Genomic DNA, 26837 nt, shown 5'->3' on the forward strand with positions numbered 1-26837 from the left:
GGAGGAGGATGGCGACAAAACCAGAAGTTGTTGGCTCTGCCTGTCCACTGGCTCTGGCGCCACCTACTGTTGACCTCCCTGGCTTCCGCCCTATGGCCACCACCCACCACTGGTTCTAAGCGTCTTGGCTGGAGGTGGGTGAGAAGCGCGAGACACCATTTGCTGCTCTGCCTCAGGCAGCAATATGCCTTGGACCAACCCTTCTTTCTCCTTAAGTCCTTCACTGAAATAAGAGTACAACAAGGCCCATTCTCTTCTCTGTAGCCCCGGGGCTGTGTGTTTGTCTCTCTGTGTTTAAACCAAGCATGAAGTCAAGGAGAGAGTGTCTAAACTCATAATATCTCTGCGCTTGTGAATTATGCGTGCCATTCTGGTACATCATGAGAGCTTGTTGCCATGATGACAGTTTTAATAAATAAATAAAAGGACGGGTGAGGTGTTTACTTGTGACTTCTGTTGATGGCTTCATGGCAGGCTACGTCGGGAGATGGATATACTTAAAGGGCCCCTCTTGAAAGGTTTGCTGATTGTTCCTTTAAAAGATTTGCTACAACTGTGTGTGTGTGTGAGAGAGAGAGAGAGAGAGTGAGAGTGCGTGTGTGCGGTTTTACCCCAGGATATGTGGACAATGACTTTTTAAAAGCTTAGCCCTGGCTGTCGTGTCTTCCTGAGTTTCCTTGCTTGAGTTCTGTAATGGATTTTCGAACCTGGGCAGCAAAGAGAAGCATATGGGAAAAGCTAGCTGCTTCGCTGCGTAGAAAGGGAGTTGGTAGCGAAGAGATCTCTTTTTAAACAAATGAACCGTATGGTAACTTGCATTTTTATATTTACTCTCTCTTAAAAAAAACCAAGTTAAGTGGGAGGGCTTTTTTTGAAGAAGTATATAAATGCTGATCTTGGTGCATCATCTGGATTTTGTACTTTATCATTCCAAGGTGCTGCCCTCTGGAACTCGGCTTATAAATTGGGGTTTTCTGTCTCTCTGTCTGTTTGATTTAAAAACCTTCCGGTTCCACCATTCTTACATTGTTCATTGCAGCAGGCAGTCCAATAAGCGGCCCTCCGTTAAGTTTACCATGCAGCAAAGAAGTTGTGGGGAGAGGAAAGCAAAGTTGTGGTCAGGGCGATTTGGTGCTGGGAAAAGCGGGGGCAAGACAGTGACCTCGGACTGCAAAAAGCCTGTTTGCAGCTGGAGTTGCTTTGTAAATCAGTCCCCAAAACATTTTTTTTTTGGGGGGGGTGAATCAGATATGGGGAACGGAGATGATTTGTGTTAGCAATATTTGTGGCATGGTGAATCCAAAGCAATATAAAGCTAGCCCTCTTCTCTTAATGCTAGCAGTTATCTCAGTGTTTTTCCGAGTGCAAATTCTGAAATGCAGAACAGATGAGTTTTGCCTCATGATAGCGCAGAATCCTCAGTGCTGCTGTTGAGGAGCTGATGGACAAGCCGTTCCGAGCCAGCAGAGTGCAAAATATTGGGAAGCCTCTATTAAAGTGAGCTCTTGTGGAATCTTTGTTTTTGGGGCATTTGAGAATGAGGTGGCATCCAGGCATTTGGGAGGAATGCCTCAGGTATGCATACGGGCCCCTCCTGAAGCAGAAACAGGTGACTCCAAAGTTTCCTTCCACAAACTCTAATATGCTGTGGTCTGCTGTTTCTGAAACATGGTTGATCTTGCTAGTCGGCGATCATTTACTGCTGCTACAGAGGTACAGTTTTTCTTCTACAATTTTCTTTTAAAAAGGTTGGTGTTGCTATGCACCATTTTGTGTTGTTTGTTTGTTTATTGTATCTATATGCTGCCTGCCTGGAAGGAACTAAATACAGTGTACCTGGCTTCCTCCCCCCCTTTATCTTCACAACAACCCTGTGAGGGTTTATTGAGGTGAGAGATAGTGAATGGTCCAAGTTACTCAGTGAGCTTTGTAACCAAGCAGATATTTGTATCTGAGTTCCCCCAGATTTCATCCAGTGCTATAACCAATAAACCATACTGGCATATTTTTGTGTATCGTGGTTTCAGTATGTATCTATGCCACAGGCTCAAACTGGATTAATAGTCATTCTAATCTGGGAAATTATTTTTGTCAGAGAAGTTTACCATCCGCAAACAGAGTATTGTTCTCGGTACCTTCACCAAATTACAATGCCTAGGATCTATGGGAAGCCATGCCAGTTAAACAGGTACCATAACAGGTTAAGTTAGTGGAGTGGATGCATCTGGTGACAGGATAGTAGGAATCTGTTGGAATGTTTATGGAGGGCACCGAGTTTGCAGAGAATGAACAAGACTTGCCTGTTTAAAAGCTCTCTTTTGACAAAGTTGAGCTCAGAAACAGGCTGGAAAAGTTTCTTTGGTTTGGAGCAAATTTGTTCTTCTGCTGAACGGAACACAAACCTTTTGTTCTTTTATTATTGAATTTCTAACACACCTATCACAATACTATTTAAAACTGCAACGTTAAAAACATTTTAAAACCAATTAGTGACAATTTGCATTACAAGTATCACTCATTCATCAGCCAAGATCATCAGTTGCATCAATTTTATATGTTTGCGCCAGGGTTCTTAATACTCTGTAACTGGTGGCATCAAATTCCATAAGTTCATTTTGTGAACAACTGTGGTTTGTCCTGAATCTCTTCCAAGGGAGATGTGGAGAGTGACAAGACAAGAACGGGCTTTCTCTGCAGTGGCTCCCTGTTTGTGGAATGCTGTCTCTGAGGATGTTCGCCTGGCGCCTTCATTATATACCTTTAGGCGCCAGGCAAAAATGATCCTTTTTAAGCAAACCTTGGGCTGATTGATATCCAAAGCCCTTTTAAAATGTGTTGGAAGGGGGAAGGTTATTGGGTTGTTTTTGTTTTGATTATGTATTTTGTGGTTTCCTATAGTGATTTTATGTTGTAACCGCCCTGAGATGTGGGAGTATAGGGTGGTATACTGCTACTACTACTACTACTACTACTACTACTACTACTACTTATTATTATTATTACTCTGGGTGATCTTGCGTTCTAATAGAATGAGAGGAAGAGAACTCCTCTTTGTCCTCATTCTCCATGCTATGCGTACTCCTAAAAATCTCTGCAATTTAGTTCTCTTCCCCACCTCCTAAAATGGAAATCTCCAAAGGACCTAGCCCACGGTGAGTCAATATAGTGCCCCAAAGATATTGTTGAACCCCAACTCCAATCAGCCCCAGCCAGGAAGGCCAATGCTCTGGGATGGTGAGAGTCGTACTCAGTAGTGGAGGGGCAAGTTCAAAAGTGCAGGGTCCATTCATGACAGTCACAGCCATCTCCCTTCTAAGGTGATGCAACTTTCTGAGTTTATACAACCATTAGGAATGCATTGCAGAGATCACTGCAGACCTCCATGTATTGCCTTGGAGTTAGATCTACTGTTTTCTGTGCATGTGCAAGTGATGTGGAGTGCCCCAATATCGCCTTTTGGAATGAATTGTTGTATTTTCTGTGAAGCACCATTGTAGCTAACAGTGCATGCACACCATTCTCTTGAAACGGAAGCGCTTTATGCTTTCAGCTTCCCTAAACGCTTGGCTTTGGAGCAGGCAGTGGATAAAAAGGCTCCTTTTCCATGCTGATTGGGTAGCTCTAAGACGCTCACAGGGACCCTGCTGCAGAAACGGTTGTGGGTGATCAACACCTCACAACCCTGGACCCTGGCAGCACTGACTGTTTTTCAACAACATATGGAGGCCACTGCTTTTACTGTTGACCTGGCTTCTCCTTGCCCTTTTTTGTGTGCATTGTTCCTAGCTCAAAGATAATCTTTTTGAGATGGTTGCACATATTCCTGCTGACTGGTCCATGAATCACCTGTTTTTCTCGCCACTCTTACGCCTTTTGGGAAGAAGCCATTAAATCAGGAGACAGTTTTGAGCACCGCACTCCTTTCTTTTTTCTCATGCTACAGCTGATGAGCTAACCATAACTCATTTCCTGTGTCAATACAACCAGCTGATTAAGATGGTAATTAGCCACATGTCTGACACCGAGATCCGAGCTGTTCCCTCCTCCGCACCCTGCTATTTGGTAGACACACTTCCTAAATTGTCTTGTCAGTGCAAAACTAGAGGTGAGCAGACTTGGCAGGGACTCTGGCCCAGTGTATGGCACGACAGAACACGGTGATGAGCAATCTGCTTGGGTCTGGAGAGGTTTTTCACTGGAAAGCTATCAGTCAAGTCGTTTTGAGTCAGGGGTGGAGAACCCATAGCCCTCCAGATGTTGTTGGACTGTGGGGCTTGGACTCAAGTGTAGCTCAGTGGTAGAGCATCTGCATTGCGTGCAGAAGTTCCCCGTTTCAGTCCCTGGCATCTCCAGCCAGGGCTGGCAGATACTCCTGCCTGAAACTCTGGAGAACTAGTTGGAGTAAATTCATCTCCCCCATCACTTTTGTTTAGGTGGATGAATAAAGATAAAGGGACCCCTGACCATTAGATCCAGTCGTGGCCGACTCTGGGGTTGCGGCGCTCATCTCGCTTTATTGGCCGAGGGAGCCAGCGTACAGCTTCCGGGTCAGCATAACTAAGCCGCTTCTGGCGAACCAGAGCAGCACACGGAAACACCGTTTACCTTCCCGCTGGAGCAGTACCTATTTATCTACTTGCACTTTGACGTGCTTTCGAACTGCTAGGTTGGCAGGAGCAGGGACTGAGCAACGGGAGCTCACCCTGTCGCAGGGATTCGAACCGCCAACCTTCTGATCAGCAAGTCCTAGGCTCTGTGGTTTAACCCACAGCACCACCCGCGTCCCTTAGGTGGATAAATAGGGCCCTCCAAAAGGACTGTACACAGGGCCCTGCAAACCGTAAATCTGCCACTGTGGTCCTAAGCTAAGTAGCTATTAGGGGGTAGCTTTGTCATCTGTGCCATCGCATACCCTCCAATATTTTTCCAATGAAAATAGGGGCATCCTGTTCCATCATCATCATCATCATCATCATCATTTTATTATTTATACCCCACTCATCTGATTGTGTTGCTCCAGCTACTCTGGGTGGCTTCCAACATATACAGTGGTAACTCAGGTTAAGAACTTAATTTGTTCTGGAAGTCTGTTCTTAACCTGAAACTGTTCTTAACAGTTTCATAAAACATTAATGTATAAAACATTAAACATTAAAAAACTTCCCTATACAGGGCTGCCTTCAGATGTCTTCTAAAGGTTGTATAGTTAGTTATCTCCTTGGCTCAGGGGTCACATAACTCCATACCCACCAACATTTCTCCAGTGAAAATAGGGATGTCCTAAAGAAAAGCTGGAAACCGGTACGGCTTCTGTAAATCCAGGCCTGTCCCTGGAAAATAGGGACACTTAGAGGGTCTGCTTTACTGGGTGGTGATTTGCACTCTATGAAATGTTCCACCTGATAATTGGCAGGCCGCCCATGATTTTGTAAAATCTTTACCTCCCTTTCCGTACGCCGCAGCTTCCTGCGGAGGATTTTGATCTCTCTGTTAATTGACTTTGACTGGGATATGTGCATGTGTGAAATCCTAGAAAATGTAAATTGGGAGGTAGTGAATGTGATTATTGCGCTTTTCATCAGGGAAGCCAATGTGGTGCTCTTCAAAAGTTGTTGGGCTACATCCAACTTTGTCATCCTTGACCGTGATTGCCTGGGGATGATGGGAGTTGTAGTCCAACACCATCTGGAGGACACAACATTGGTTATCCCAATGTAAAGCATAATAATCAAGGGATTCATTTAAGCATGTGCAGACTGTCTTTCTTTTAGTGCAGAGGAGCCATAGGTAGCCCACAACCATCTGGGATTAGGGGTGATGACTTTCCCATCAAAGGGTATATATCCCAAGCAGGACTGAGCTCTATCACCTACCCTTTATATACACACCTACCCTTCTTTCCAGGTTTCTAAATTTCCTAGTGATTGTGGAAGGGAGATGGATAGGTTGGGATGATCAAACATTGCCTCTGTCTACTATTCTTCAGTTGCTTGGCGTTTGTAGGAATAATTCTCTCTCTCACACACATACAATCCTCTTTTCAGCTCCAACTCTTTCCCCAAACAATGTTTGTCAGTAAAACTTAACAGTTATGTGTACGATGATTTTCAATTTTGCAGTTCAAAGAAATAGCCCCCCAACGAGACCATTCAGTGTCCCTCTCCTATATAGAAACTCAGCTCTGTAAAAATTCAGAGCTTGTTTTACAGCCGTGCTTGGGGGATTAAGTCCTAATGGCGAAGGCCCTTCCAAAACTACAAATCTCAATTTTGTACCAAGAGTCGGACACTAGCAAATATTTACAGTACGTAGCCTCCGTTTTCGATGTGGGATGACGACTGGTGGGGTTAACTGGTATTAAATGGTTTGGGCTGGCAGTTGTGGAGGAGAACAGGTTCTCACTCTTCTTTCTCCCTTGCAGGAAGAATGCAAACAGATCCTGGCTTGGCAGAAATCCAACTCACAATCGGATTCCCACGATGACGAAATTTCTCCTCCGCCCCCAAACCCGGTGGTCAAAGCGCGGCACAGAAGGGGTGGAGTCAGTGCAGAGGTGTACACGGAAGAAGATGCGGTTTCTTATGTCAGGAAGGTAAAGATCTGTGGGATCCTGTTCTTGAGATCAGTGCTATAAATGGCTTATTGACGCACACACAGCAACATTCCCCCACCCCCAAGCTGCGTCAATAAGCTACCGTACCTAGCCAGAAATCAAAAGTGATGCTGAGTTGGGAATAGACTAGAACTTCCCCATTAGCTGGATCTCCAGAGCCGTGTTTTCTGCTCTGCCCATAGAACCATAGAGTTAGAAGGGACCCCAAGAGTTATCTAGTCCAACCCCTCAATGCCTATGTAAATTCATCACATACCAACATGGACAGGGCTAGCCATAGTGCAAAAGGGCTGCAGTCACCTCCCTTCAGCTGGTGGGCAATACATTCATCCCTACTGGAATAGCTACACATGACCGAGTTCTCTGTGGGGAACGTGGGTCCCATTCACAGCGCCCATTCAAATCACTCCTATAGCACTTTAACAGTCATGGCTTCCACATAAAGAATACTGGGAATTGTGGTTTGTTAAGAGAGTTGTTAGGAAACCCCTATTTCCCTCCACAGAGCTGAAGGGATGCAGGTGGCGCTGTGGTCTAAACCACTGAGCCTCTTGGGCTTGCCGATCAGAAGGTCAGTGGTTCAAATCCCCCCAATGGGGAGAGCTGCCGTAGCTCTGTCCCAGCTTCTGCCAACCTAGCAGTTTGAAAGCACGCCAGTGCAAGTAGATAAATAGGTACTGCTGTGGTGGGAAGGTAAACAATGCTTCTGTGCACTCTGGTTTCCGTCACTGCATGCCATTGCGCCAGAGGTGGTTTAGTCATTCTGGCCACATGACCTGGAAAGTTGTCTGTGGACAAACGCCAGCCCCCCTGGCCTGAAAGCGCCGCAACCCCATAGACGCCTTTAACTGGACTTAACCATCCAGGGGTCCTTTACCTTACCTGCAGAGCTACTGTTCCCAGAGCTCCCTGGGAAGAGGGATTGTTTGGGAGGATTGCTTTAAACGTATGGTGGGATTTCAGCAACACTTGGTGGTGGCAGGTTCCCTGTTTCTGCATGGAAACTAAAAGCCCAGAGAACGCCATTGAACAGCAGCATGGCATGAATAGCGGGAGCACGAAAGGAGCCTTCTACCCCTTTCCTCTGCGATCCAAGATGATTAGGCTGTTCACATCGCTAAGTGAGCCCATGCTGAGGTTTCACATGCCCATATTGGCACGCACGTAGTTTCAGCCAGGCATGCTGCTGATCAGCTCAACAATTTCATCAGGGCAGAGCGCAGAAAATATACCAGTTCCTACAGATCACCAACACAGCCGCCTCTCATGTCCCAAGTGGCAGCCATCCTATGCAGAAGCGGTTGTGCGAATGAGCCCTGAATCACTTCATCCTTGTTTCTCTTCATGTCAAAACAGTTCCCTGGGCTTCTCTCCCAGGTTTAAATAAAGCTGTGTTGGCAGCCACCCAGTATTTGAGACAGCGAGTTAAATGATTAATGTATCTCACTGCATAAGATGCATTTACAAAAAGTAATATTTTATAAGATACTGCCAGCTGCTTAATTATTTCCTAGTCAGCTGTTCTTAATATCCGCATTTGATTTTCCTTGCAGGGTAATAATGCCGCTCCCTCTCCTGCCCTTTTTTCCTTTGCTGGCACAGTCCAGGTCGTAAGGAAAGCCACAGGCTAGCCCAGGGGCTCCCAACTTCTCCATTAAAATGTGGCTCAAACTTCATTTTACAAAATACATGCATACTTCAGTGCTCAGTACATTGTTACAGGAAAGGGAAGGGGGTGGTTTGGATGATGCCTTTTGGATCCCCCAAAGCCTGTGAATTTACATCTGTAAGATGGGAGTTTGAAGGGACTGCTGAAGGGGTCAATCCGGTTCCTTTGTAAGATCACAGAATCATAGAATTGTTGAGTTGCAAGGGGCCCTGAGGATCATGTAGTCCAACACCCTGTAATGCAGGAATCTCAACATATGGTCCCCATCCAACTTCCACCAGCCCTAGCTGGATCATGGATGATGGGAGTTGTAGTTCAGCAGCATCTGGAGGGCCACAGGTTAGGTACCCTTGAGCTATAGACCCCCCTTCTCTAACCACTGCACAACAGGGGCTTTCATCATTGCATCTGATCCTTATTTGAGATGTGAAGTGCATCAGAAATATGAGGACTTTATCTGGGCTTTGATGTTCTCATGCACTGTTATATATGGCTATACAGTGGTACCTCAGGTTAAGAACTTAATTCGTTCTGGAGGTCCATTCTTAACCTGAAACTGTTCTTAACCTGAGGTACCACTTTAGCTAATGGGGCCTCCTGCTGCCACCATACAATTTCTGTTCTCATCCTGAAGCAAAGTTCTTAACCCAAGGTACTACTTCCGGGTTAGTGGAGTCTGTAACCTGAAGTGTCTGTAACCTGAGGTACCACTGTACTGTACTGCTTAGATGTGTTATTTTTAAATGTTTCTTAATTTTTGTTTAGAAAAAGATTATTAGGAATTTAAAACTCAGGAGCATCCCTCATTGTGAGATTGTCCGTGGTGGGGCGTTTGACTGAACCTAGATTGTTGTGTCTCTCTCTTCCTCCTTGCCTAGGTTATTCCCAAGGACTATAAAACCATGACTGCTCTGGCAAAGGCCATCTCCAAGAACGTGCTCTTTGCTCACCTGGATGATAATGAGAGAAGGTAGGCTATGATCCTCTGATTTCACCTTATTCACATTTTGGCTATCCATTGCTAGCTGAGTGCCCATCTAGGATTGGCAACAGGAATGGATGATCAAGCTGGGTTTTAGCCGAGCAGTTGAGCAGCGGTTTATTTCACTTATTCATTTGTTAAATTTGTGCTCTTCTTTCCACCAAGCGGTAGACATTTAAGGGTAAGATGGTCACAATAACCTTACTTGACCATTGAGACCTCTCCAGAACTGCAGGCACTGCATTTGATTCAAATTGTCTTCTGAGTTGAGCTCAGTGCAAAGGTGGATCTAAGAGAGAGCGCCCGGTGCAGTTGCACCAGGCATGGGGCTTCTGGGGCACTGCAGCAGGAACCACAACTACGACAACCATCAGAAGGTGAGAGGCAGTGGTGGGTGGGGTGGGAGGCCACCACCAGATTTTGGCATTTCACAGGGCGCCACTGAAATTTGAGGTGCCAAGGTCTGCCACTATTCAATGTCATCCTGTTTAGTGAGTTTGCCACAGAAACCTGGCATGCACAGCGCTGATTGGCTGTGGCCTGTAGCGTCGTTAACTCCTGGAGAACCTTTGCAACTCTTTTAAAACTGATTGATTGTGCTTTTTTAAAAAAATAAGGTGACATGCGAATGTTTAAATGAATAAAGGTATACTCAGTGCTTAATAATAATAATAATAATAATAATAATAATAATAATAATAATAAAAAGATGAGAGCCTGCATAAGGGGAAGGATGGCTGTAGCCCAGTTGTGGGTTCAAACCACTACTATGTCATTTATGTTGTGGATGCGGGAGGAAACCAGGCTCACCTACAGAAGAAAGATTCAGTGGGTCTCCTATTTTAATGTTCAGTTTATATGCATCTGTAAGTAATGTAGTACAGCTCAGCTTTGCAGAGGGTGCAGTCCACAACCCGTTCGCTGCAGAGCAGCCCAGTCGACTTTAATGGAATGCTTCCGGACTAAATAAGTTATGGATTACAGCCTAGGTTTCTTGACCTGAGCGGCGCTGCATCTTGTGAGGTGGCAGCTGGGCTTATCCTTGTCCTTTGTTTCAAGAAACAAAGGTGGTCTTTGAATCAGCTACAACAGCTGTAAGAGCCTGGTATGCCCTGTTCTGTCAGCTGCTGCGCGCGGATATTTAGACTGCCCGTAACAGAATACTTCAAGCATTTGCTAACTCCAGATGATTTTGTCATTTGTTCTTTCTTTTCTTTTTTTTAAAGTGGGGCTATGCAGTATTTTAGTGGCTGGTGGTAAGGGTAGATGGCAGCCACAATGTGAGTGCTTCCTGGAAAGAATTTGCATGTCTGTGCATTCCGTGTCACAGGCAGCCCTCAGGTGCTTAGGGTTCTCTCTTTGGCAGTAGACAAGCCCATTTTTTTTGCAGCTGGACCGATGGACGATGAATGACTCTTCTTCACTTTTTTGAGTTTTTGAGCAGAGGTTGGATGGTCATCTGTCGTGGATGCTCTAGCTGAGATTCCTGCATTGCAGGTGGCTGGACCCCCTCAGGGTCCCTTCCAACTCTACAATTCTATGAGGATGGTGATGTGTCCTACTTTACAGAGGAAAGTCCTCCGTCTGAAAGCAATTCTCCATTTCAGGGGAAAGGAGCCAATTTATATTTTAGGGAGTATTTTAAAATTTGCACCTATACATACAAATTTGCATACATACATTTTATGCCAATCTGCACAAATCTCCCCCTGTTTTTTATTTAGCAATGTGCTTTCCGCTCTTTTTAATGATGCGTAGTTAACCCACGACCAATCTGCATGGTACAATGCTGTGACATCACAGAAGGAGCATTCCTCTAAGAAATTGGCACCAAACTAGATGGAAAGCATTTATATTTTTGTGTAACGTGCAGGAGTGTGTGTGTGTGTGTGTGTGTGTGATTTCAATTGGGACTGCAGCACTGAAAGGGGAAAGTAGAAGTTGTTGTTTTACTCTTTCCATCATGTCCCTGATGGAAATAAGCCCCCCCTACAGCTTTTGCTTTGCTCCTCTGAGAGCCAGTGTGGTGTAGTGGTTAAGAGCGGTGCACTCGTAATCTGGTGAACTGGTTTTGCTTCCCTGCTACTCCACATGCAGCTGCTGGGTGACCTTGGGCTAGTCACACTTCTCTGAAGTCTCTCAGCCTCACTCACCTCACAGAGTGTTTGTTGTGGGGGAGGAAGGGAAAGGAGAATGTTAACCACTTTGAAACTCGTTAGGGTAGTGATAAAGCGGGCTATCAAATCCAAACTCTTCTTCTTCTTCTTCTCTGGAGAACATTTACATGTAGGCTTCCATATTTGAGTGAGTGGGGATTGTCCTGGCAATAGCGCTGAGATCCATGCCCTTTCCTCAGATCCAAGGCTGATGGGAAGTCCAGGGATTGTTTGGCCACTTGATTGCCGAAAAAGCTTTGGTTGGGCACCAAAAAGCTCTCAGTTGCACAGTAACCAAACCAGTAAGCCCCCTCCCCCAGGACAGTTTTTCCTGCAGGGAACAGTGTGCCATAGCTCAGTGGTAGAGCACTTCCGACGCCAAGACCTGTTCGACAGAGAGATGGACTCCCTTGGAAGGTGATGGACTCTCTTTCATTGGTGGTTTCCATGAAGAGGTTGGATGGCCATCTATCAGGGACTCTTTAGCAGTGTTGAGCTATGACTCCTGCATTGCAGAAGGTTAGACTAGATGTCTCTTGGCATGGGATTTGGAACCCCATATCTGGGTGTTCCCGGTCTGCGCATCCAGCCCACCCAATTACGTTGCATTTCACATAACTAATCCTTGTACATTTCTCAGCATGCCGTTAAGCATAGCACATTAAGGCTCCATTATATCTGCTCAGACATACTGCTGCTTGTGTTTTTCAGATTCCGTTTTTTGCCATGATCTCAAATCACAGCCAACCACCACGGTGCACATACTGCCTTTTGAGTCCCATGATCTCATCAGGGGAATTATTTTGTTCCTGCATTTCAGCTGAAAGATCAAGTCGTTCATGTCTGGTCATAAGAGGGTAGCCATTTTGGTCTTTGCCACCTGGTGTCACTGTGTTCAAGAAATTTGAATATACATTTACACAGTGCTCTTTTTCTATAAAAAGAGGTGCTGGAACTCACCATGAACACCTCCCTCATTCTCTTAGCATGGCAGTGGCACCCACCAGAGACGTGCCGGAAGTGAATTCCTGTGAGTTCCCCCCCCGGGGGGGGAAGCCCCACATAGTGTGACACTGATCAGGCAGCCAAAAAAGACAAAATCTTTGATTGTCAGAAACAGAAACAGTACATTGTTGTTTAATTCACATTACACTTCTGTTTGGTTGTAACAGAGCATCTCTAGCAGGCATAGGCAAATTCGGCCCTCCAGATGTTTTGGGACTACAACTCCCATCATCCCTAGCTAACAGGACCAGTGGTCAGGGATGATGGGAATTGTAGTCCCAAAACATCTGGAGGGCCGAGTTTGCCTATGCCTGATCTCTAGAGTAAGAGGACAACCTGCCACTTCCAGCAGGGAAGGAGGTGGACCTGCCCTCCTTTCATTTGCACAGGATGTATGGATAGCTGTTTGTATGGACACATCTGGCACTCACATAACTATTGGACTGCATGCACACCTGGGAACTGTAGTTTACCCCCACAGAGCTATGATTCCCAGAGCCCTTAAAAAAGCAGAATTCCCAGGATTATTTGGGGGAAGACATGTGCTTTAACTGTTTGGTGTGTACGCACCCCTAGCTGCAGAGAGGGCCTATTGTATGGTATGAACAGAATCGAAGCTACACAACTTGGCATTAATGCAGCCATAGGCTACTTGCCTTGCCACAGTGCCAGTCTAGACCTCTGGCCAGGAAGTGCCAGCCCCACAACCGCAGGGATGGATGCTTCCACTTCCATGTTGTTGTAAAGCGGGAGGCTAAAGTCCAACAGGTGGTGATGAGAAAGACAGCTTGAAGCCACATCTGGAGAAATGTGCTTTTGCTCTGCATTCCTGCAGCTGCTTCTCCTATGTTCTTCCAGGTTGCCCTGTTTTAACATTCATTGCATGGCCTTTCCCATGATTGCAATTCCAAGTGTGCCTCTTTATTCCATGGTATATATGAGATGCCCCTCCCTTCTTATGCATGCACCAGGCGATTGGATTATCACGCCTCCCCAGAGATGGGATATCTATCTATCTCTGTGTTTGACCCAGGCTGCTTTGCTGAGAGGCTGAGAACATCACTAAAACAGACTTGAGGGCTTAAATGGAAAGACGTCATACCATTGGAGGGATGGAGGAGGAGGAGGAAGTTTGTACTGGCAGAAATTGTGAGGCTTTGTTTTGGAAGCTGCTCTGCCTTCTACCCAGTGGGGCAGAGGGAAAGCATGTTATGTCAAAGCAAGAGGCAGGCTTAAAATCACAGATCTGTAGAGCTGGAAGGGACCTCAAGGTCATCCAGTGCAACCCCTTGCAATGCAGGAATCACAGCTAAATAATCCGTGAAACATGGCCGTACAAACTGTGTTTGAAATCTCCAATGAAGGAGAATCCACCATTTTTCACGGTAGTCCGTTCTGCGATCAAGCAGCTCTTACCGTCAGAAAGTTCTTCCTATTCTTGAGATGGATTCTCAAGCTGTTGGGTGGTATATACCGTATTTCTCGCTCTATAGGACGCACTTTTTCCCCTCCAAAAATGAAGGGGAAATGTGTGTGCGTCCTATGGAGCGAATGCAGGCTTTCGCTGAAGCCTGGAGAGTGAGAGGGGTCGGTGCGTACCGACCCCTCTCGCTCTCCAGGCTTCAGGCAGCTATCCGCAAGCCTTCGGAGCGCGGTGGGAGTTCCCGCCGGGCTCCGAAGGCTTGCGGATAGCAGCCTGAAGCCCGGGGAGTCCAACTCCCGCTGCGCACCCCAGGCATCAGGCAGCTATCCGCAAGCCTTCGGAGCCCGGCAGGAGTTCCCGCCGGGCTCAGAAGGCTTGCGGATAGCAGCAAGCTCCGGGAGTGAAGGCGAGGTTGTGCGCAACCTCGCCCCCGCTCCCAGACCCGTTCTGGGGGCTGGGGTTGGGGGAAGCTTGGGCTTCCCCCACCCCAGCCCCGCGGCTAAAAAGGAAGCCAAGATAGCGAGCGGGATGGATCCTGCTCGCTGTCTTGGCTTCTTTGCTCTTTGGGGCTGGGGGGGGGAAATAATTTTTTTTCTTTATTTCCCCCCAAAAAACTAGTTGTGCCCTATGGTCCGGTGCGCCCTATGGAGCGAAAAATACGGTAAATACTGTTAATGAAATTAAGTGTAGAAAGGAATAGCCTTTAGGGAGGGATCATATCTCAGTGGTATAGAACATATGCTTGGGTTACAGAATGTCCCATGTTCAACCCCTGACATCTCCAGGTAAGAGAATTGGGTAGCTGGAGAAGGAGGGAGGAATCTGGAGAGTTCCTGGGGATGACAACACTTTGATATCGTGCGCAGAAAGACGAAAAAGAGACACTTTCTTCCTTGCTTACAATACTAGAACCTGGGACAAGCCAATGAAACTGTTTATTGGAAGATTCAGAGCAGACAGCCGCAAATCGTTCTTTGCACAACACCTTGCTAAACTGTGGAACTCACTGCCACAGGATGTGGTTATGGTTGTTAGCTTGGATGGCTTGAAAAGGGGGTGAGACTAATTCATGAAGGATAAAGCTATGTGGTACCTCTACTGCCAGAGGTGGCAACCTCTGAGTAGCAGCTACTGGGAAATGCACTTCTCTGAATTTTCTGAAGCAGTTCTCCAACCAAAATAAATGCATATATTGGGGGAAGCGTGCACAGAAATGAAAATAGCATCTGAGAATGCCTCATGTTAAGAAAAATGTGCACAAAACGTTATTATTGTTATTTCATTTATGAATCACTTCCCATGAGGCATTCCAAGGCTATTCACAACATAATAAAAGCATTTATAAAATAGGTACACACATATAAAAACTTATACAATTGCATATATAAAACATTATACTCCCACACACAGAGTTAAAATAACTGCATGTATAAAAACAATGGGTTGTATTAATAAACTTATCTTTGTCCTGTACTTTAATTTTAATGGTTCTATTCTAAGTAGGACTAGCATAGATTACAACCCGTTTAAAAAAACAACAGAAGTTTTTTTAAACAAAAAACAAAAACCAGCATATATATTTTCATGCAGACTTTTAAAAAAATTGCAGACTGAAGTGCAAATGGGGTAATATGAACCAGAGAGAAGAAAACAAAATGAGAGTGACAGATCCGTCCCTCTCTATCCAAGCCCCCCACATAAACAGCCTCCTCAATTTGATATTGTTTTTTCAACTTGGACCCTGGCACCTCCTTCCTTACAATGGAGTCGGATTTAATTAAGTATATGAAACTCCATCTGCTTGTAGATATCTCCCACCCCGACCACTGAATCATTTCCTTTCTTGAAGTCTCACCTAGAAGTTCCTTCCTTTTTGCAATAGGCCCTAGTTTATCGCCATCTTAATCACTTTCCTCCACCCCCTGCCCCCATCGCCACGTCCTTGCATTCTTCCTTTGCTGGAAGCAGCCAGCAGAAACAATTGGAGGCGGAACCAAGTTGAGTGCAGATTTCACTAGAAGGAAATCTTATACCGAGTCAGACCCCATCTAGCTCAGTATTTCCAACACTGGCAGGAAGCAGCTCTCCAGGGTTTCACTCCGGCATCTCTTTCTCAGCATTACCTGGAAAGACGGGGGTTTGAACCCAGGATCTTCTGCATTCAGAGCAGCTGCTCTGCCACCAAACTACAGCCCTTTGCCAATCATAGTAGCAAACTTTAGTGTGCAACTCAATTCCTGGTAGATAGGTGTCTGGATCAATTGGGTTGGATATAATGTTAGTTCTATTCAGACCAGGACGCGGGTGGCACTGTGGGTTAAACCACAGAGCCTAGGACTTGCCGATCAGAAGGTCGGCGGTTTGAATCCCCGTGACGGGGTGAGCTCCCGTTGCTCGGTCCCTGCTCCTGCCAACCTAGCAGTTCGAAAGCACGTCAAAGTGCAAGTAGATAAGTAGGTACCACTCTGGCGGGAAGGTAAACGGCGTTTCGGTGTGCTGCTCTGGTTCGCCAGAAGCGGCTTAGTAATGTTGGCCACATGACCTGGAAACTGTAGGCCGGCTCCGTTGGCCAATAAAGTGAGATGAGCATCGCAACCCCAGAGTCGGCCACGACTGGACCTAATGGTCAGGGGTCCCTTTACCTTTTATTCAGACTAGACCCGTTAAAATGAATGGGCTCACTTAGGCCCATTGGGTCTGTTCTGAGTTTAGGGCTCACTTTCTAGACAGAGCTCGGCATTTTAAAGAACCATGTCAGACTGTTGCTCCGTCTAGTTCAGTATTTTGATTGGCAGGATTGTTTTCCAGCCTCACCTGGAAAGACCAGGGATCAAACCTGGGGCTATTTATTTATTTAGCATGCCAAGCATGTTCTCTGCTATGGAGCTATGCCCCTTCCTCATAGGAAAATTTATGAGGTTGCTTATTTTGTTAAAAGGAAGTGAGGGATTTGCTTCTTGAGGTGCGGAATAGATGCAGCGGAAAATGCGTAACTCAGAAGTACACAGTGGCTGTGTTAGGTCTAACAGCATACCCCTAAACCGTCCTGATTTAAGCGGGACATCCTGGAATTACAGAAGCAATCTCAGCTTCTGATTGGATCCCGGAATGCTCTGTTTTTTGGTCTTGCGCTCTTGTGCGAATAACTGGCTGGTGCCAGAGCGCTGGACCTAAAGACGCTAGGGTTTTTTTTTTGTAACCTTGAGCGAGTCATCTGTCTCCTGTGGTAGCTCAGGACCAAAAGACAAGCATCCCAGTTTTGATCAGTGGGATGTTGGAAGGTATGTAGCAGTGCATTTTCATTTGGGGGGGGGGCATTTTCACTGGCATCATGACCGGGGGGTGGGTGTTAATTAATCCTCTACACCACAGGAATTCCAGCCTGGGTGAAAACAGGTGTTACTTGTGCCTACTCTCAATTTTAAAAGGATGCTTCCCTCTTTCCATGTGATGCATTTATCATCATGTCTACTTTGGAGCAGAGAATGGTTTTGACGGATCTGGTGCTGCTTCAGTGCAGAGAAATGGACCAGATAACCTTTTTAATGGAGCTTCCTAGCCCTGATCTTCTTGGACTTCAGGGTTTAACCGAAAGGAATTTGCACAGTGACTTTCCTAACGTTTCATTCAGAAATAAAATGTCAAGGCCATACATTTTTTCCTCTTTCTTTCTTATTTTGGCTGGGGTAATTTTGGCTCACCCTTATGTCAAGCCCTCAAGGGGGTGGGCGGCAGCGTTGGGGGGGGCAAGGATTGTAAAGCATTTCCCCCCTTCCTTTGCAGTTAACATTTAGAGAGATTAGAACGCCAGAGGCCATTTTTTTCCTGAGCTGTTTTATAGAAGAAGGCCTGATCGCACTTGTCTGAGCCACATACCTGCTTGAAGTCATATTTGCAAAGGAGGTTATTGTTGTCAGCGTTTGATTAACAGAACTGTATAAAGCAGGCAGTGGCAGCAAAAACAAAAAAAAAGCAAAAGTCAAAGATCATAAAGAAAGTTGGAGATGAAACGTGTTGATTTTGCGAATCCAACAAAGGGAGATTTCTTCCATTTGTAGTTGGGGTGCATTAAAGCAAAGAGGTTTGGGAACTGTATGGTTGAAACCTTAAGAGAAAGCTCGCAAGCTGAGTTACTTATTAGATTTTGTTAAAAAAAAGAATTCAGCCTCTATATTCCTGTGAGATCCAGATCCTACGTGTTTTGACCATTTCAAAGCTGTTATTTGCCAAAGCACAGAAGAGAACATGTCAACCAACAAAGCAGGGTAATCAGAAAAATCTGGAAACAACTGAGCTTCATTAAGTTGTCAGCAATGTTGAAGAAGAGAGTTAATTATCAAGAAGAATTAAATAAATGGAATCAGTTAACAGCTGAGGTAAAAACAGAATTAACTGGATATTTCGGGTGTTCATGTGGATTACTTCTTTAGATCAAGAAAATGAAAAATATAAGGCAAGTAAAAGAATTATACCTTTTCTGTCAAGCACGGATCTGCAGCTCTGGAGATTGGTCTTGACATGAAGGAGATATAATGCAACTATATTATATTGTGATAATTTATTCAAGCAGTTTTTATCTCACCAGTCATCAGAAGGGATGCCAGGGAAGCTAACAGATCCAATGGTTTTCTCTCATCTGTTCAATACTCAGAGCCTTTTCAGTGGTGGCTCCCCATTTGTGGAATGCTCTTCTCAGGGAAGCCAGCCTGTTGCCATTGTCTGTCTTTAGGCAACAACCAACAACATGCTAATTTACTCAGGCTTTTGGTTTTGAATTGGAAGGGTAGTTGGATATTAAAGGAGATTCCGGCTAAATACCAGGAAGAACTTTCTGATGGTAAGAGCAGATGGTAAGAGAGAATGGAACGGACTCCCTTGGAAGGTGGTGGACTAATCTTCACTAGAGGCTTTTAAGCAGAGGTTGGATGGCCGTCTGTCATAGATGCTTTAGTTAAGATTCCTGCATTGCAGGGGGTTGGACTAGATGACCCTCGAGTCCCTTCCAACTATACTATTTGATGATTCTATGCCTTTGTACCCCAGCTTTTTCTCCAAGGAGCTCAAGGTGGTGTACATGGTTCTCTCCCTCCTCATTTAATCCCCACAATAACCCTGTGAGGTAGGTCAGGCTGAGGGATAGTGATTGGCCCATGATCACCCATGACTGAGTGGGGATTTCAACAGAGTGCAATCAGTACTTGTGGTTGTTTTCAGTTCACAAGCAATATACAGTTGATGACTGTCCCCTGCCTCCCATTTGCATCGCATTTCCTTGCACTGAAGTGAACGGTACAGAATATGGTAATGGTGATGTCATTAATTATGTAACTGATGACATAAAATTCCACCACAGTGGACAGCAAGGCAAATAATGTAGTTTTTGCGATAAGCTGAACTGCAGTGAAGCAGACACAGCGCAGCATGTGACTGATGGGCAGGGCAGAAATCAGTGCCTTTTTAACACCCCATTTCCCCATGCTTAAGTTCAGTTCTGCGTATTTCAACATGACTTTGTGATATCTTAGGAAACAAGTCCTCATGAAAATTCAGCAGAGTTTTCGTGTGGATTTCTAATAACGTACACATCTTCGCCTGCAGTTCTGCCTAACAGACACATTTTTGCAGTGCAATTTCCCTGTCTACGATGCATTCTCGCATGCCGTTTTCACCAATACATGCATTTTTATGCACACTTTGCACTAGCAAATGCATCTTTGTACACATTAGTTAGCTGTGGAACTGCACTGCAAAATTCAGAGGAGTGCAAATTTCAAAACATGGCTATGTTTCAGCTTGGGTATTATTTCAGATGGTGTGAATTAAGTAGATCCCTATATATATATATATATATATATATATGAATAGAAATTCTGCATTCATCCATAATCACAATAAGGCTTAGGAAAAGAAGTTGCTGTAAAGCTGCTGGTGTGAAGGGGATGCAGAGACGTAAGAGGAAGGGAGGGATTTCTTCAAATGTGCTTCCTCGGGAGCTCAATCATGATATCTTGGGGCAGCTGGCACCAGAACTCAGTATTTGCCAGTTCCTTCCCTTCTCACTCCCCACTGCTGCCTGCCATTCATTCTCTAAGCTCCATCCACGATTCTGCAGAAGGTTCCTTTCCCAGAAGTTCAGCATGGAGCGAAGGGTAACATTTTAGTTCATGATGGTCATTTCCACTTTCTCTTCCTTCTGAAGCAACATGGTTGGTGTGTGTGTGTGTGTGTGCCTAGGGACTTGAGAAATGTTGCATCATCCTAACAATGTTAACCAGGGCTCTCTCTGTAGCAGGGATACCCAATGTGGCATCCTTCAGAGGTTTTTGGACTCGCAACTCCCATCACCTCCAACCAGTAGTGGTTAGGCATTATGTGCTCTTCAGTTCCATCAGGATCTGCCATGGTTTGGTAGCTCCAGGTGGAAGGGGAGGAGGAGAAGGAGAAAGGATAAGAAGCGGGGGCAGAGAGAGAGTTTGAAGGCAGCCACCTAGGTTCGGAGGGCTGAGTCAGTGTCACTCAATGCTACCTTGTAAGTAGGAGTGAAACCACCATAAAAACAGTGTCCCCCAACTCATGGGGATGAGCCAGAATTATACTGTATTCTTCTTTTATGGTAAGGTAGTATCAAATGTGCATTAGATACATTTCCTCTGAAAATATAAAAATGGGACATGAAAATCCAGAATCAATAAATAGTTGTCATTATCCCTCACCCCAATCACCTGAGTCTTTTTGTTTTTTAAGCGTAATAGAGAGGCAGCTTGATTAAAATAGCATCATGTTTACTAGGTTGGTATTTATAACCCAACAAAATCACGGCACATTAATTATCTGAAATTTAAAGAAGCAAGTGCTTATTCTTGCTCATAAAACTGTCTCGTCTATCTTATGTACCAGGTTCTTGCATTTTCATTTGGGAGAGAATGGCTGAGGGAGATCGAGCCATTTTGTGTTGCAGTGGTGGGTCTCTGTAACTGGTGGGCTCTAGGGCAGTGGTGAACAGCTTCAGGCCTGAGGGCCCAAACTGCCCTTCCAAGTCTCTCTATCTGGCCCTGCAAATTGCAGGCATGGATCCCCTATGTGGACTGGGACTACAGTGGATGGGGGTGGTAAAGGCTTAAAGTCTCTGTGTATTAGGTTCTGCTTGCTGGTTTAGCCACAGCCATTTGGTTGGCCACTGTGAGAACAGAATCCTGGATTGGCCTGATCCAGCAAGGCTCTTCTTATTTGCTTATGCTTGGCTCCTGATCTGGATCAGGCCCCTTGCCATAAAGCTATGCAGCATGTAGTCTGAGCCTCAGTCCGAATGTGTTCAATAGAGCTCATATCAAAGACTGCAGCTTTAAATTTCTTTAATCAGCTGACTAATCTGTTAGGGCTGTCTCCAAACATGTGTGGAGTGTACCCAAGAGTGCTATTTTTTTAAAAAAATTTAAAGCACAGCTTCTAGAAGAAGTTTATAATGAAAGCACTGAGCATAGACTTTTCTGGCTTTCCATCCTTCTGTTCTGGCAGCCATACATGAGGATGAAATTCTGGTCCAGCCAGTAAAATCCTGGCAGGTGGGGAAGTGTCCTGGCTGAGCCGTTCGGCTGCTTTATCATTTGAAAACAACAAAAAAGGAGGACAGACAGTGAAATCTGGCAGTCAGGCACAGAGGCCTGCATCTGTCTCAGCCGACTCCTGTGTGTGAAGTGCTAAACCTCTGAAAAAAGGAGGTGCTCCGTTCAATTTGGGTGCTGTACAACTGCTACCAATTAAAACAACAAAACGTTCAATGGATTTGCCATCTGGGGCGGGGAGGGAAGGGGAAAATAGGTTTTCAGAACAATGTTGTTAGAGTAAAACAGGCTCTCCCTTTTTGGTCAGTGTGCTGCTGCAACAGTGCTGCAAGTCGTCACGAGGTAAACATGTGCCCAACAGGGCCTGTATACATTCCTCAGCTCCTTCACGCATGCAGATGTGGAACTAAGTGCAGAGGCGTTTTTAGGGTGGTGCAGCTGCACCTGACGCCATGCTGCTGGGGGCGCCGAAACATCGCTGCAGAACAGAGAGGCAGGGGGCGCTGAATTTTAGCATTGCACAGGGAGCCATGACATTTGAGAGCTCAAAACCCGCTGCTGCTAAGCTCTTGGGGACAGATAAGCAGGAGATACACACACCCTGAAGCTGGTTGAGACTGATGAATAAATTGGGCTCATTAACGCCCGCCATTTCATAAGGAAAGCAAGACTCCCATCACAAGCAGTTTTTGAAACTGCATTGGAAGGCCTTCATTGATCCTAGTACAAAGCGTAAATTACGTAGCTGGCATTCAGCCTGTACAGCAGCATGGGGGCCTGGCGGAGAGCCACATCTAAATCTAGGGCCAGGGAGCAGTGCTGGGGAACCTCAGGCCCAGGGCCATTTGCAGCCTCCCAGACCTCTGGGCTCTCCTCAGGCCACTCGCCTTTTCCAGTCACACCACCTACTGGCCCCGATTCACTCCTTCCTTGAGTTTTTCCCCTTGACAGGAATGCATTATTGGACTCCCATGATGCCTCTTGGTTGCCTGGATAGAGAGCATACCCTCCATCATTTCTCCAATGAAAATAGGGACCTCCCATTCCATAACGATAATTCTTACTATTTCTACCCCACACATCTTACTGGGTTGCCCCAGTCACTCTGGGCAGCTTCCAATATATCTACATAAACAGAATAAAACATTTTTTTAAAAAAATACCTATACATGATTGTCTTCAGATGGCCCAGGGGTTCGGATGAGAGGGGTGTGTGAGTGTGCATAGAAACTGCCTGTACGGAGGTAAAACTTCTGTACATTGCTCTTCCTGATTTTGCCTCTGGCCCAGTCCGCCATGGGCATGTGGTCCTTGGGAATGAATGTGGACCCTGGACTGAAACAAGGAGAGGGCGGTGGTGAAACTGGGAGAGGGAAGAGCTGAAAGCAGAAGCGCATCAGTCAGAAGGTGCTACTCTGTTGACCAGAGCCCCATTCACACCATGCATTTAAAACACTATGATGAATTCCATTTCATTTTTATAAATACCACATTAGGTTAAGGTCTGGTTCACTACAGTAACAATTCCGCCCTCCCCTTTTTGCAATGTACGCAATATCCTTTTTGTTCTGTTTTGTTTTCTGCATGGGTACCATTTCTTGTTTCTTTTTGTGCCTTATTTCACTCTGTGCACTTGTAACTTTGTATTTCCCCCCAGTAAAAATATATATTAAAAAGTGCTATGGTACTAATTTAAACACTCATGTCCCCCCCCCAAGAATTATGGGAGCTGTAGTTTGTTAAGGGTACTGCTTAAAGTGGTATAATACTGTTTTAAATGTGTAGCGCTGATTGGTCCACAGTTAAAACAACAATTTAAAGACAGCCAAGAGGCCCAGATTAAGTCAGTTTTTCTAAAAGGCCCGGATAAACAAAAATATATTAGCCTGGTACCCAAAAGAGTACAAAGATGGCATCAGGCTAGCCTGTTTTGGAAGGCTGCTCCATAAGCAGATGCTAAGAGTAGAAAGGCCCACTCTGTGGGGTTTACCCACCTCACTTCATTCAGAGGGAGCACCCAGCGCATGGCGTCCAAAAAGGTTCTTAAGCATTGGGTCATGCGGAAGAGGCACTCTTTCAGGTAACCTGGTCCTAAGTCATTCAGGGCTGAACTTAATCCTCAGCCTATGCGAATGGACCATCATGAAACAAACCACACACACACACACACACACACACACACACACACACACAGCTTTCCCATCCCCTCAAACACAACACTTTTCAGTGTATAAAATTCATGCATTCAGATGTCACCCATAAGTGAATATGGTGGTACCTCTGGTTGCGAACAGGATCCGTTCTGGAGGCCCGTTCGCAACATGAAAAGAGCGCAACCTGAAGCGCCGTATCTGCGCAGGTGAGATTTAGCGCTTCTGTGCATGCGCGAGCGGCGAAACCCGGAAGTAGCCCTTTCCGGTACTTCCGGGTCGCCACGGGACGTATCCTGAAAGAACGCAACATGAAGCGGACGTAACAAGAGGTATGACTGTATAACAATCCAGGAACAAAGTGACGTATCTACCTGTGTGAACCGGCCCTCAGGTTTGAGCCCGAAGGAGTAAGGCAGCGTAGAGTACAAAAGTTCAGGATTAAGTGGTTTGCGGGGTGGCAACGTCCATTGTCCTCCTTGCTGTGAAGGGTGCCTGTGATGTTTGCTCAGAGCTGGTTGTTATCATTTGAAGACATCGGCAGCCAGCTTATTCCAGACAAACAGAGGAGGGACATTTCCTACTTTGTAGTGTTCAGCATGAAAGACCCGGAGGAAGCTTTTGAAAAGGAGCATCAGCAATATTTACTTAACCGAGTGTAGGCAAACACACGGGAGGCCTGGAACTGCTGGGATTTCTTAGTAAGAAGTGATACTGGGATTTAAAAGTCTTACTCAGGAGAAATGTGTCGTGAGCCTTCTGGAATGGATGCCAAAATACCTCTCCAGGTGAGCTAATGTGCCATCATTTACACACTTGCTGTACACAGAGTCTTCCAGTCCTCTTTGCATAAGTATGAATGACTATATGCGTTACAAGACAGAGATGGTATTTATAACTCTAGAAGAAACTTCAGTAGCTTTCAGGGCTCTCTGCGTGTTAAAACCTGCAGCAAGTCTTTGATAGCCACAGCCATTAAAAAAAAGAAAAATCTTCTAAAATTTGATTTTCTTAGAGAAGGCAGCTGGGGTATTTTTGGTCATTATCCAGTAGATAAAACTTTCATGTCTGAACAAATTCTCTCATCTTCTTTTTGCTCATCTAGCTAACACGAACCCTAACATTACATGCTTGTACCTTTTTCTTTTTCTTTGCTTAAAATTTGATGTATCGTGGTAGAGCACGGTATCTAAAAAAGTGCTCAGCAGTTCCTGTGCTTAACTTCTCTCCCTCCTCGCAGGGACTTTGGGAAGGTTTTCTGATTACAATGTGAAGCCAGGCAGAATGGACCAGCAGAGCTCTGCACACCAGGATGGTAGTTTCCTAGATCATAGAGTTACAGAGTTGGAAGGGAACATGAAGAACATTTCATCTGACTCCTTGCACTGCAGGAATATGCAGCTATCCTGTTGTAGGCCCACACTGCTCAGTCACAGCAGAGCTCAGTGGTGGGTGAGGCCAGCCAACCAGCCAAGTCTCAGGGGGGTACTGGCCTGGGGGCAGAGTCCATATGCCAGGTTCAGTCCAGTCCTAAGGTCAGGAGTATCTCAGTTCACGTAATCAGACAGTCCAGGGGTCAAGAAAGCTGAGAGTCCAAGGTCGCAAGAAGCAGCAAGGTCTGGCCAGGAACGACAACTGTTTTCCAGCAACTGACTGAGGCTGGGAACCCAGCATAAGAAAGCTGGAGCCAGCTGGTTCTTATCAAGAGCAAGAAGGCTGATCATCAGCAGGTGGAGTCACTCTGCCTCCTGTTCCTTCAGGCTGCTGCTCAACAGGTGAAACCGATCCCTGGCCCGTGACATATCCCTTACAGGATTGAACCTGCAACTTTGGCGTTATCAGCACCACACTCTAACCAACTGAGCTATCTAGGCTGTTTGGTCCTGAGGTCCACAGAGGGGAGAGAACATAAGAATGTACAGCGAGCCTTGCAGGATCTGATCAACGGCTTATAGGTTAAACCACAGAGCCTAGGGCTTGCCGATCAGAAGGTTGGCGGTTCGAATCCCCGCAACAGGGTGAGCTCCCGTTGCTCGGTCCCAGCTCCTGCCAACCTAGCAGTTCGAAAGCACGTCAAAGTGCAAGTAGATAAGTAGGTACCACTCTGGTGGGAAGGTAAAAGGCGTTTCTGTGCGCTGCTCTGGTTTGCCAGAAGCGGCTTAGTCCTGCTGGCCACATGACCCGGAAGCTGTACGCCGGCTCCCTCGGCCAATAAAGCGAGATGAGCGCCGCAACCCCAGAGTCGGCCATGACTGGACCTAATGGTCAGGGGTCCCTTTACCTTTACCTATTTTATTCTGAGATTGGCTAACCAGGAGGCATCAGCACTTTCCCACTCAATTTTATTTATTTCATTTTTTCTGAATCTGTACCCCACCTTTTTCATTAAGCGGTATATAATTCTTCTAAATAATAATACATATGCAGGGTTGTAAATTGCACTGGGAGCCTTCACAGGTGCAGGAGGCCACCTGATTTAGCAGTTTCCCGTCAGCTTTTGGAGGGCTGTAAAGATGCTTGGGTGTGGGGTTCACTCGCAGCGCCCCCCCAATTTCCCTTGCACAAATGAGTCCAAGGTTGAAATAGGGCCCTCTGTCTCCTTTGAATCTGGGCTCTTTTGGTTTTTATCCCGGGATTGTTGGAACTGCAGCCTTTAAAATGTGTTTGACATTGTTTGCCCTTCTCAACATCATCTTCACATGCTGTTCCGAAAATCCTTTGGCTCAGAAGGCGGGATAATAATAAACAGAGGTAATAAATAAACAAAAGAACAAATAAACATGCGGCTTTGACTGCTCCTGCTCCACCCCACCTCCTGTGAGGTGCTCTCCTTGTGGGCTCAGTTGAGGGTGTTGGGTGCCTTGAGGCATGTCCTTTGTCTTGGGTAATAAAAGTTCAGCAGAGCAAGGAAAATGCAGAACACCTGTCGGGTCTGTCAAGCCCTAATCTACGGATTATAATGGTTTTTAAATTATGAATTTGTGACAGGCACTTCCCTACCTCCCCCCCCCCCCATGAGCTAAAGACGTCAGCTTTCAAAAAAATATATGTATGAAAAGAAAGAAACACTGAACAAAGGGCATTGCTCTCACAAAAGATATACCATTCCTTCACAGAGAACTCAGCCGTGGAGCCATAAGCTCCTACGCCAATGTTTGCCTAGCGGTTTTCAGACTTTCAGAGAATTTTGTTTACAAAGGGTTGTCTCAGCTGAGGAAGCTCTGCGTTTCCGCACTGCAGAAGATTCTGGAGCAAGTTTGGGCAGAGTTCAGGCCAA

At 45.7% G+C, this 26837-nt stretch overlaps 1 protein-coding gene across 5 annotated transcripts in view; it reads left to right on the plus strand.

The window, feature by feature from the left end:
• The window catches only part of PRKAR1B (protein kinase cAMP-dependent type I regulatory subunit beta), a 109663-nt gene that overhangs the window by 15877 nt on the left and 66949 nt on the right, over positions 1-26837 (plus strand). For 3 of the 5 annotated variants that reach the window (XM_083585336.1, XM_083585337.1, XM_083585335.1), the window contains exons 3-4: positions 6422-6592; positions 9161-9252. In XM_083585336.1, coding sequence (XP_083441462.1) covers positions 6422-6592; positions 9161-9252 — 263 coding nt within the window. Of the gene's footprint in view, positions 1-525; positions 809-1600; positions 1714-6421; positions 6593-9160; positions 9253-26837 lie in introns of those variants that run through there. The other 2 variants (XM_083585339.1, XM_083585338.1) reach the window with 2 other exon arrangements.

Source organism: Podarcis filfolensis (assembly GCF_964270895.1).
Source record: "Podarcis filfolensis genome assembly, chromosome: 14".
Classification (NCBI taxonomy): domain Eukaryota; kingdom Metazoa; phylum Chordata; class Lepidosauria; order Squamata; family Lacertidae; genus Podarcis; species Podarcis filfolensis.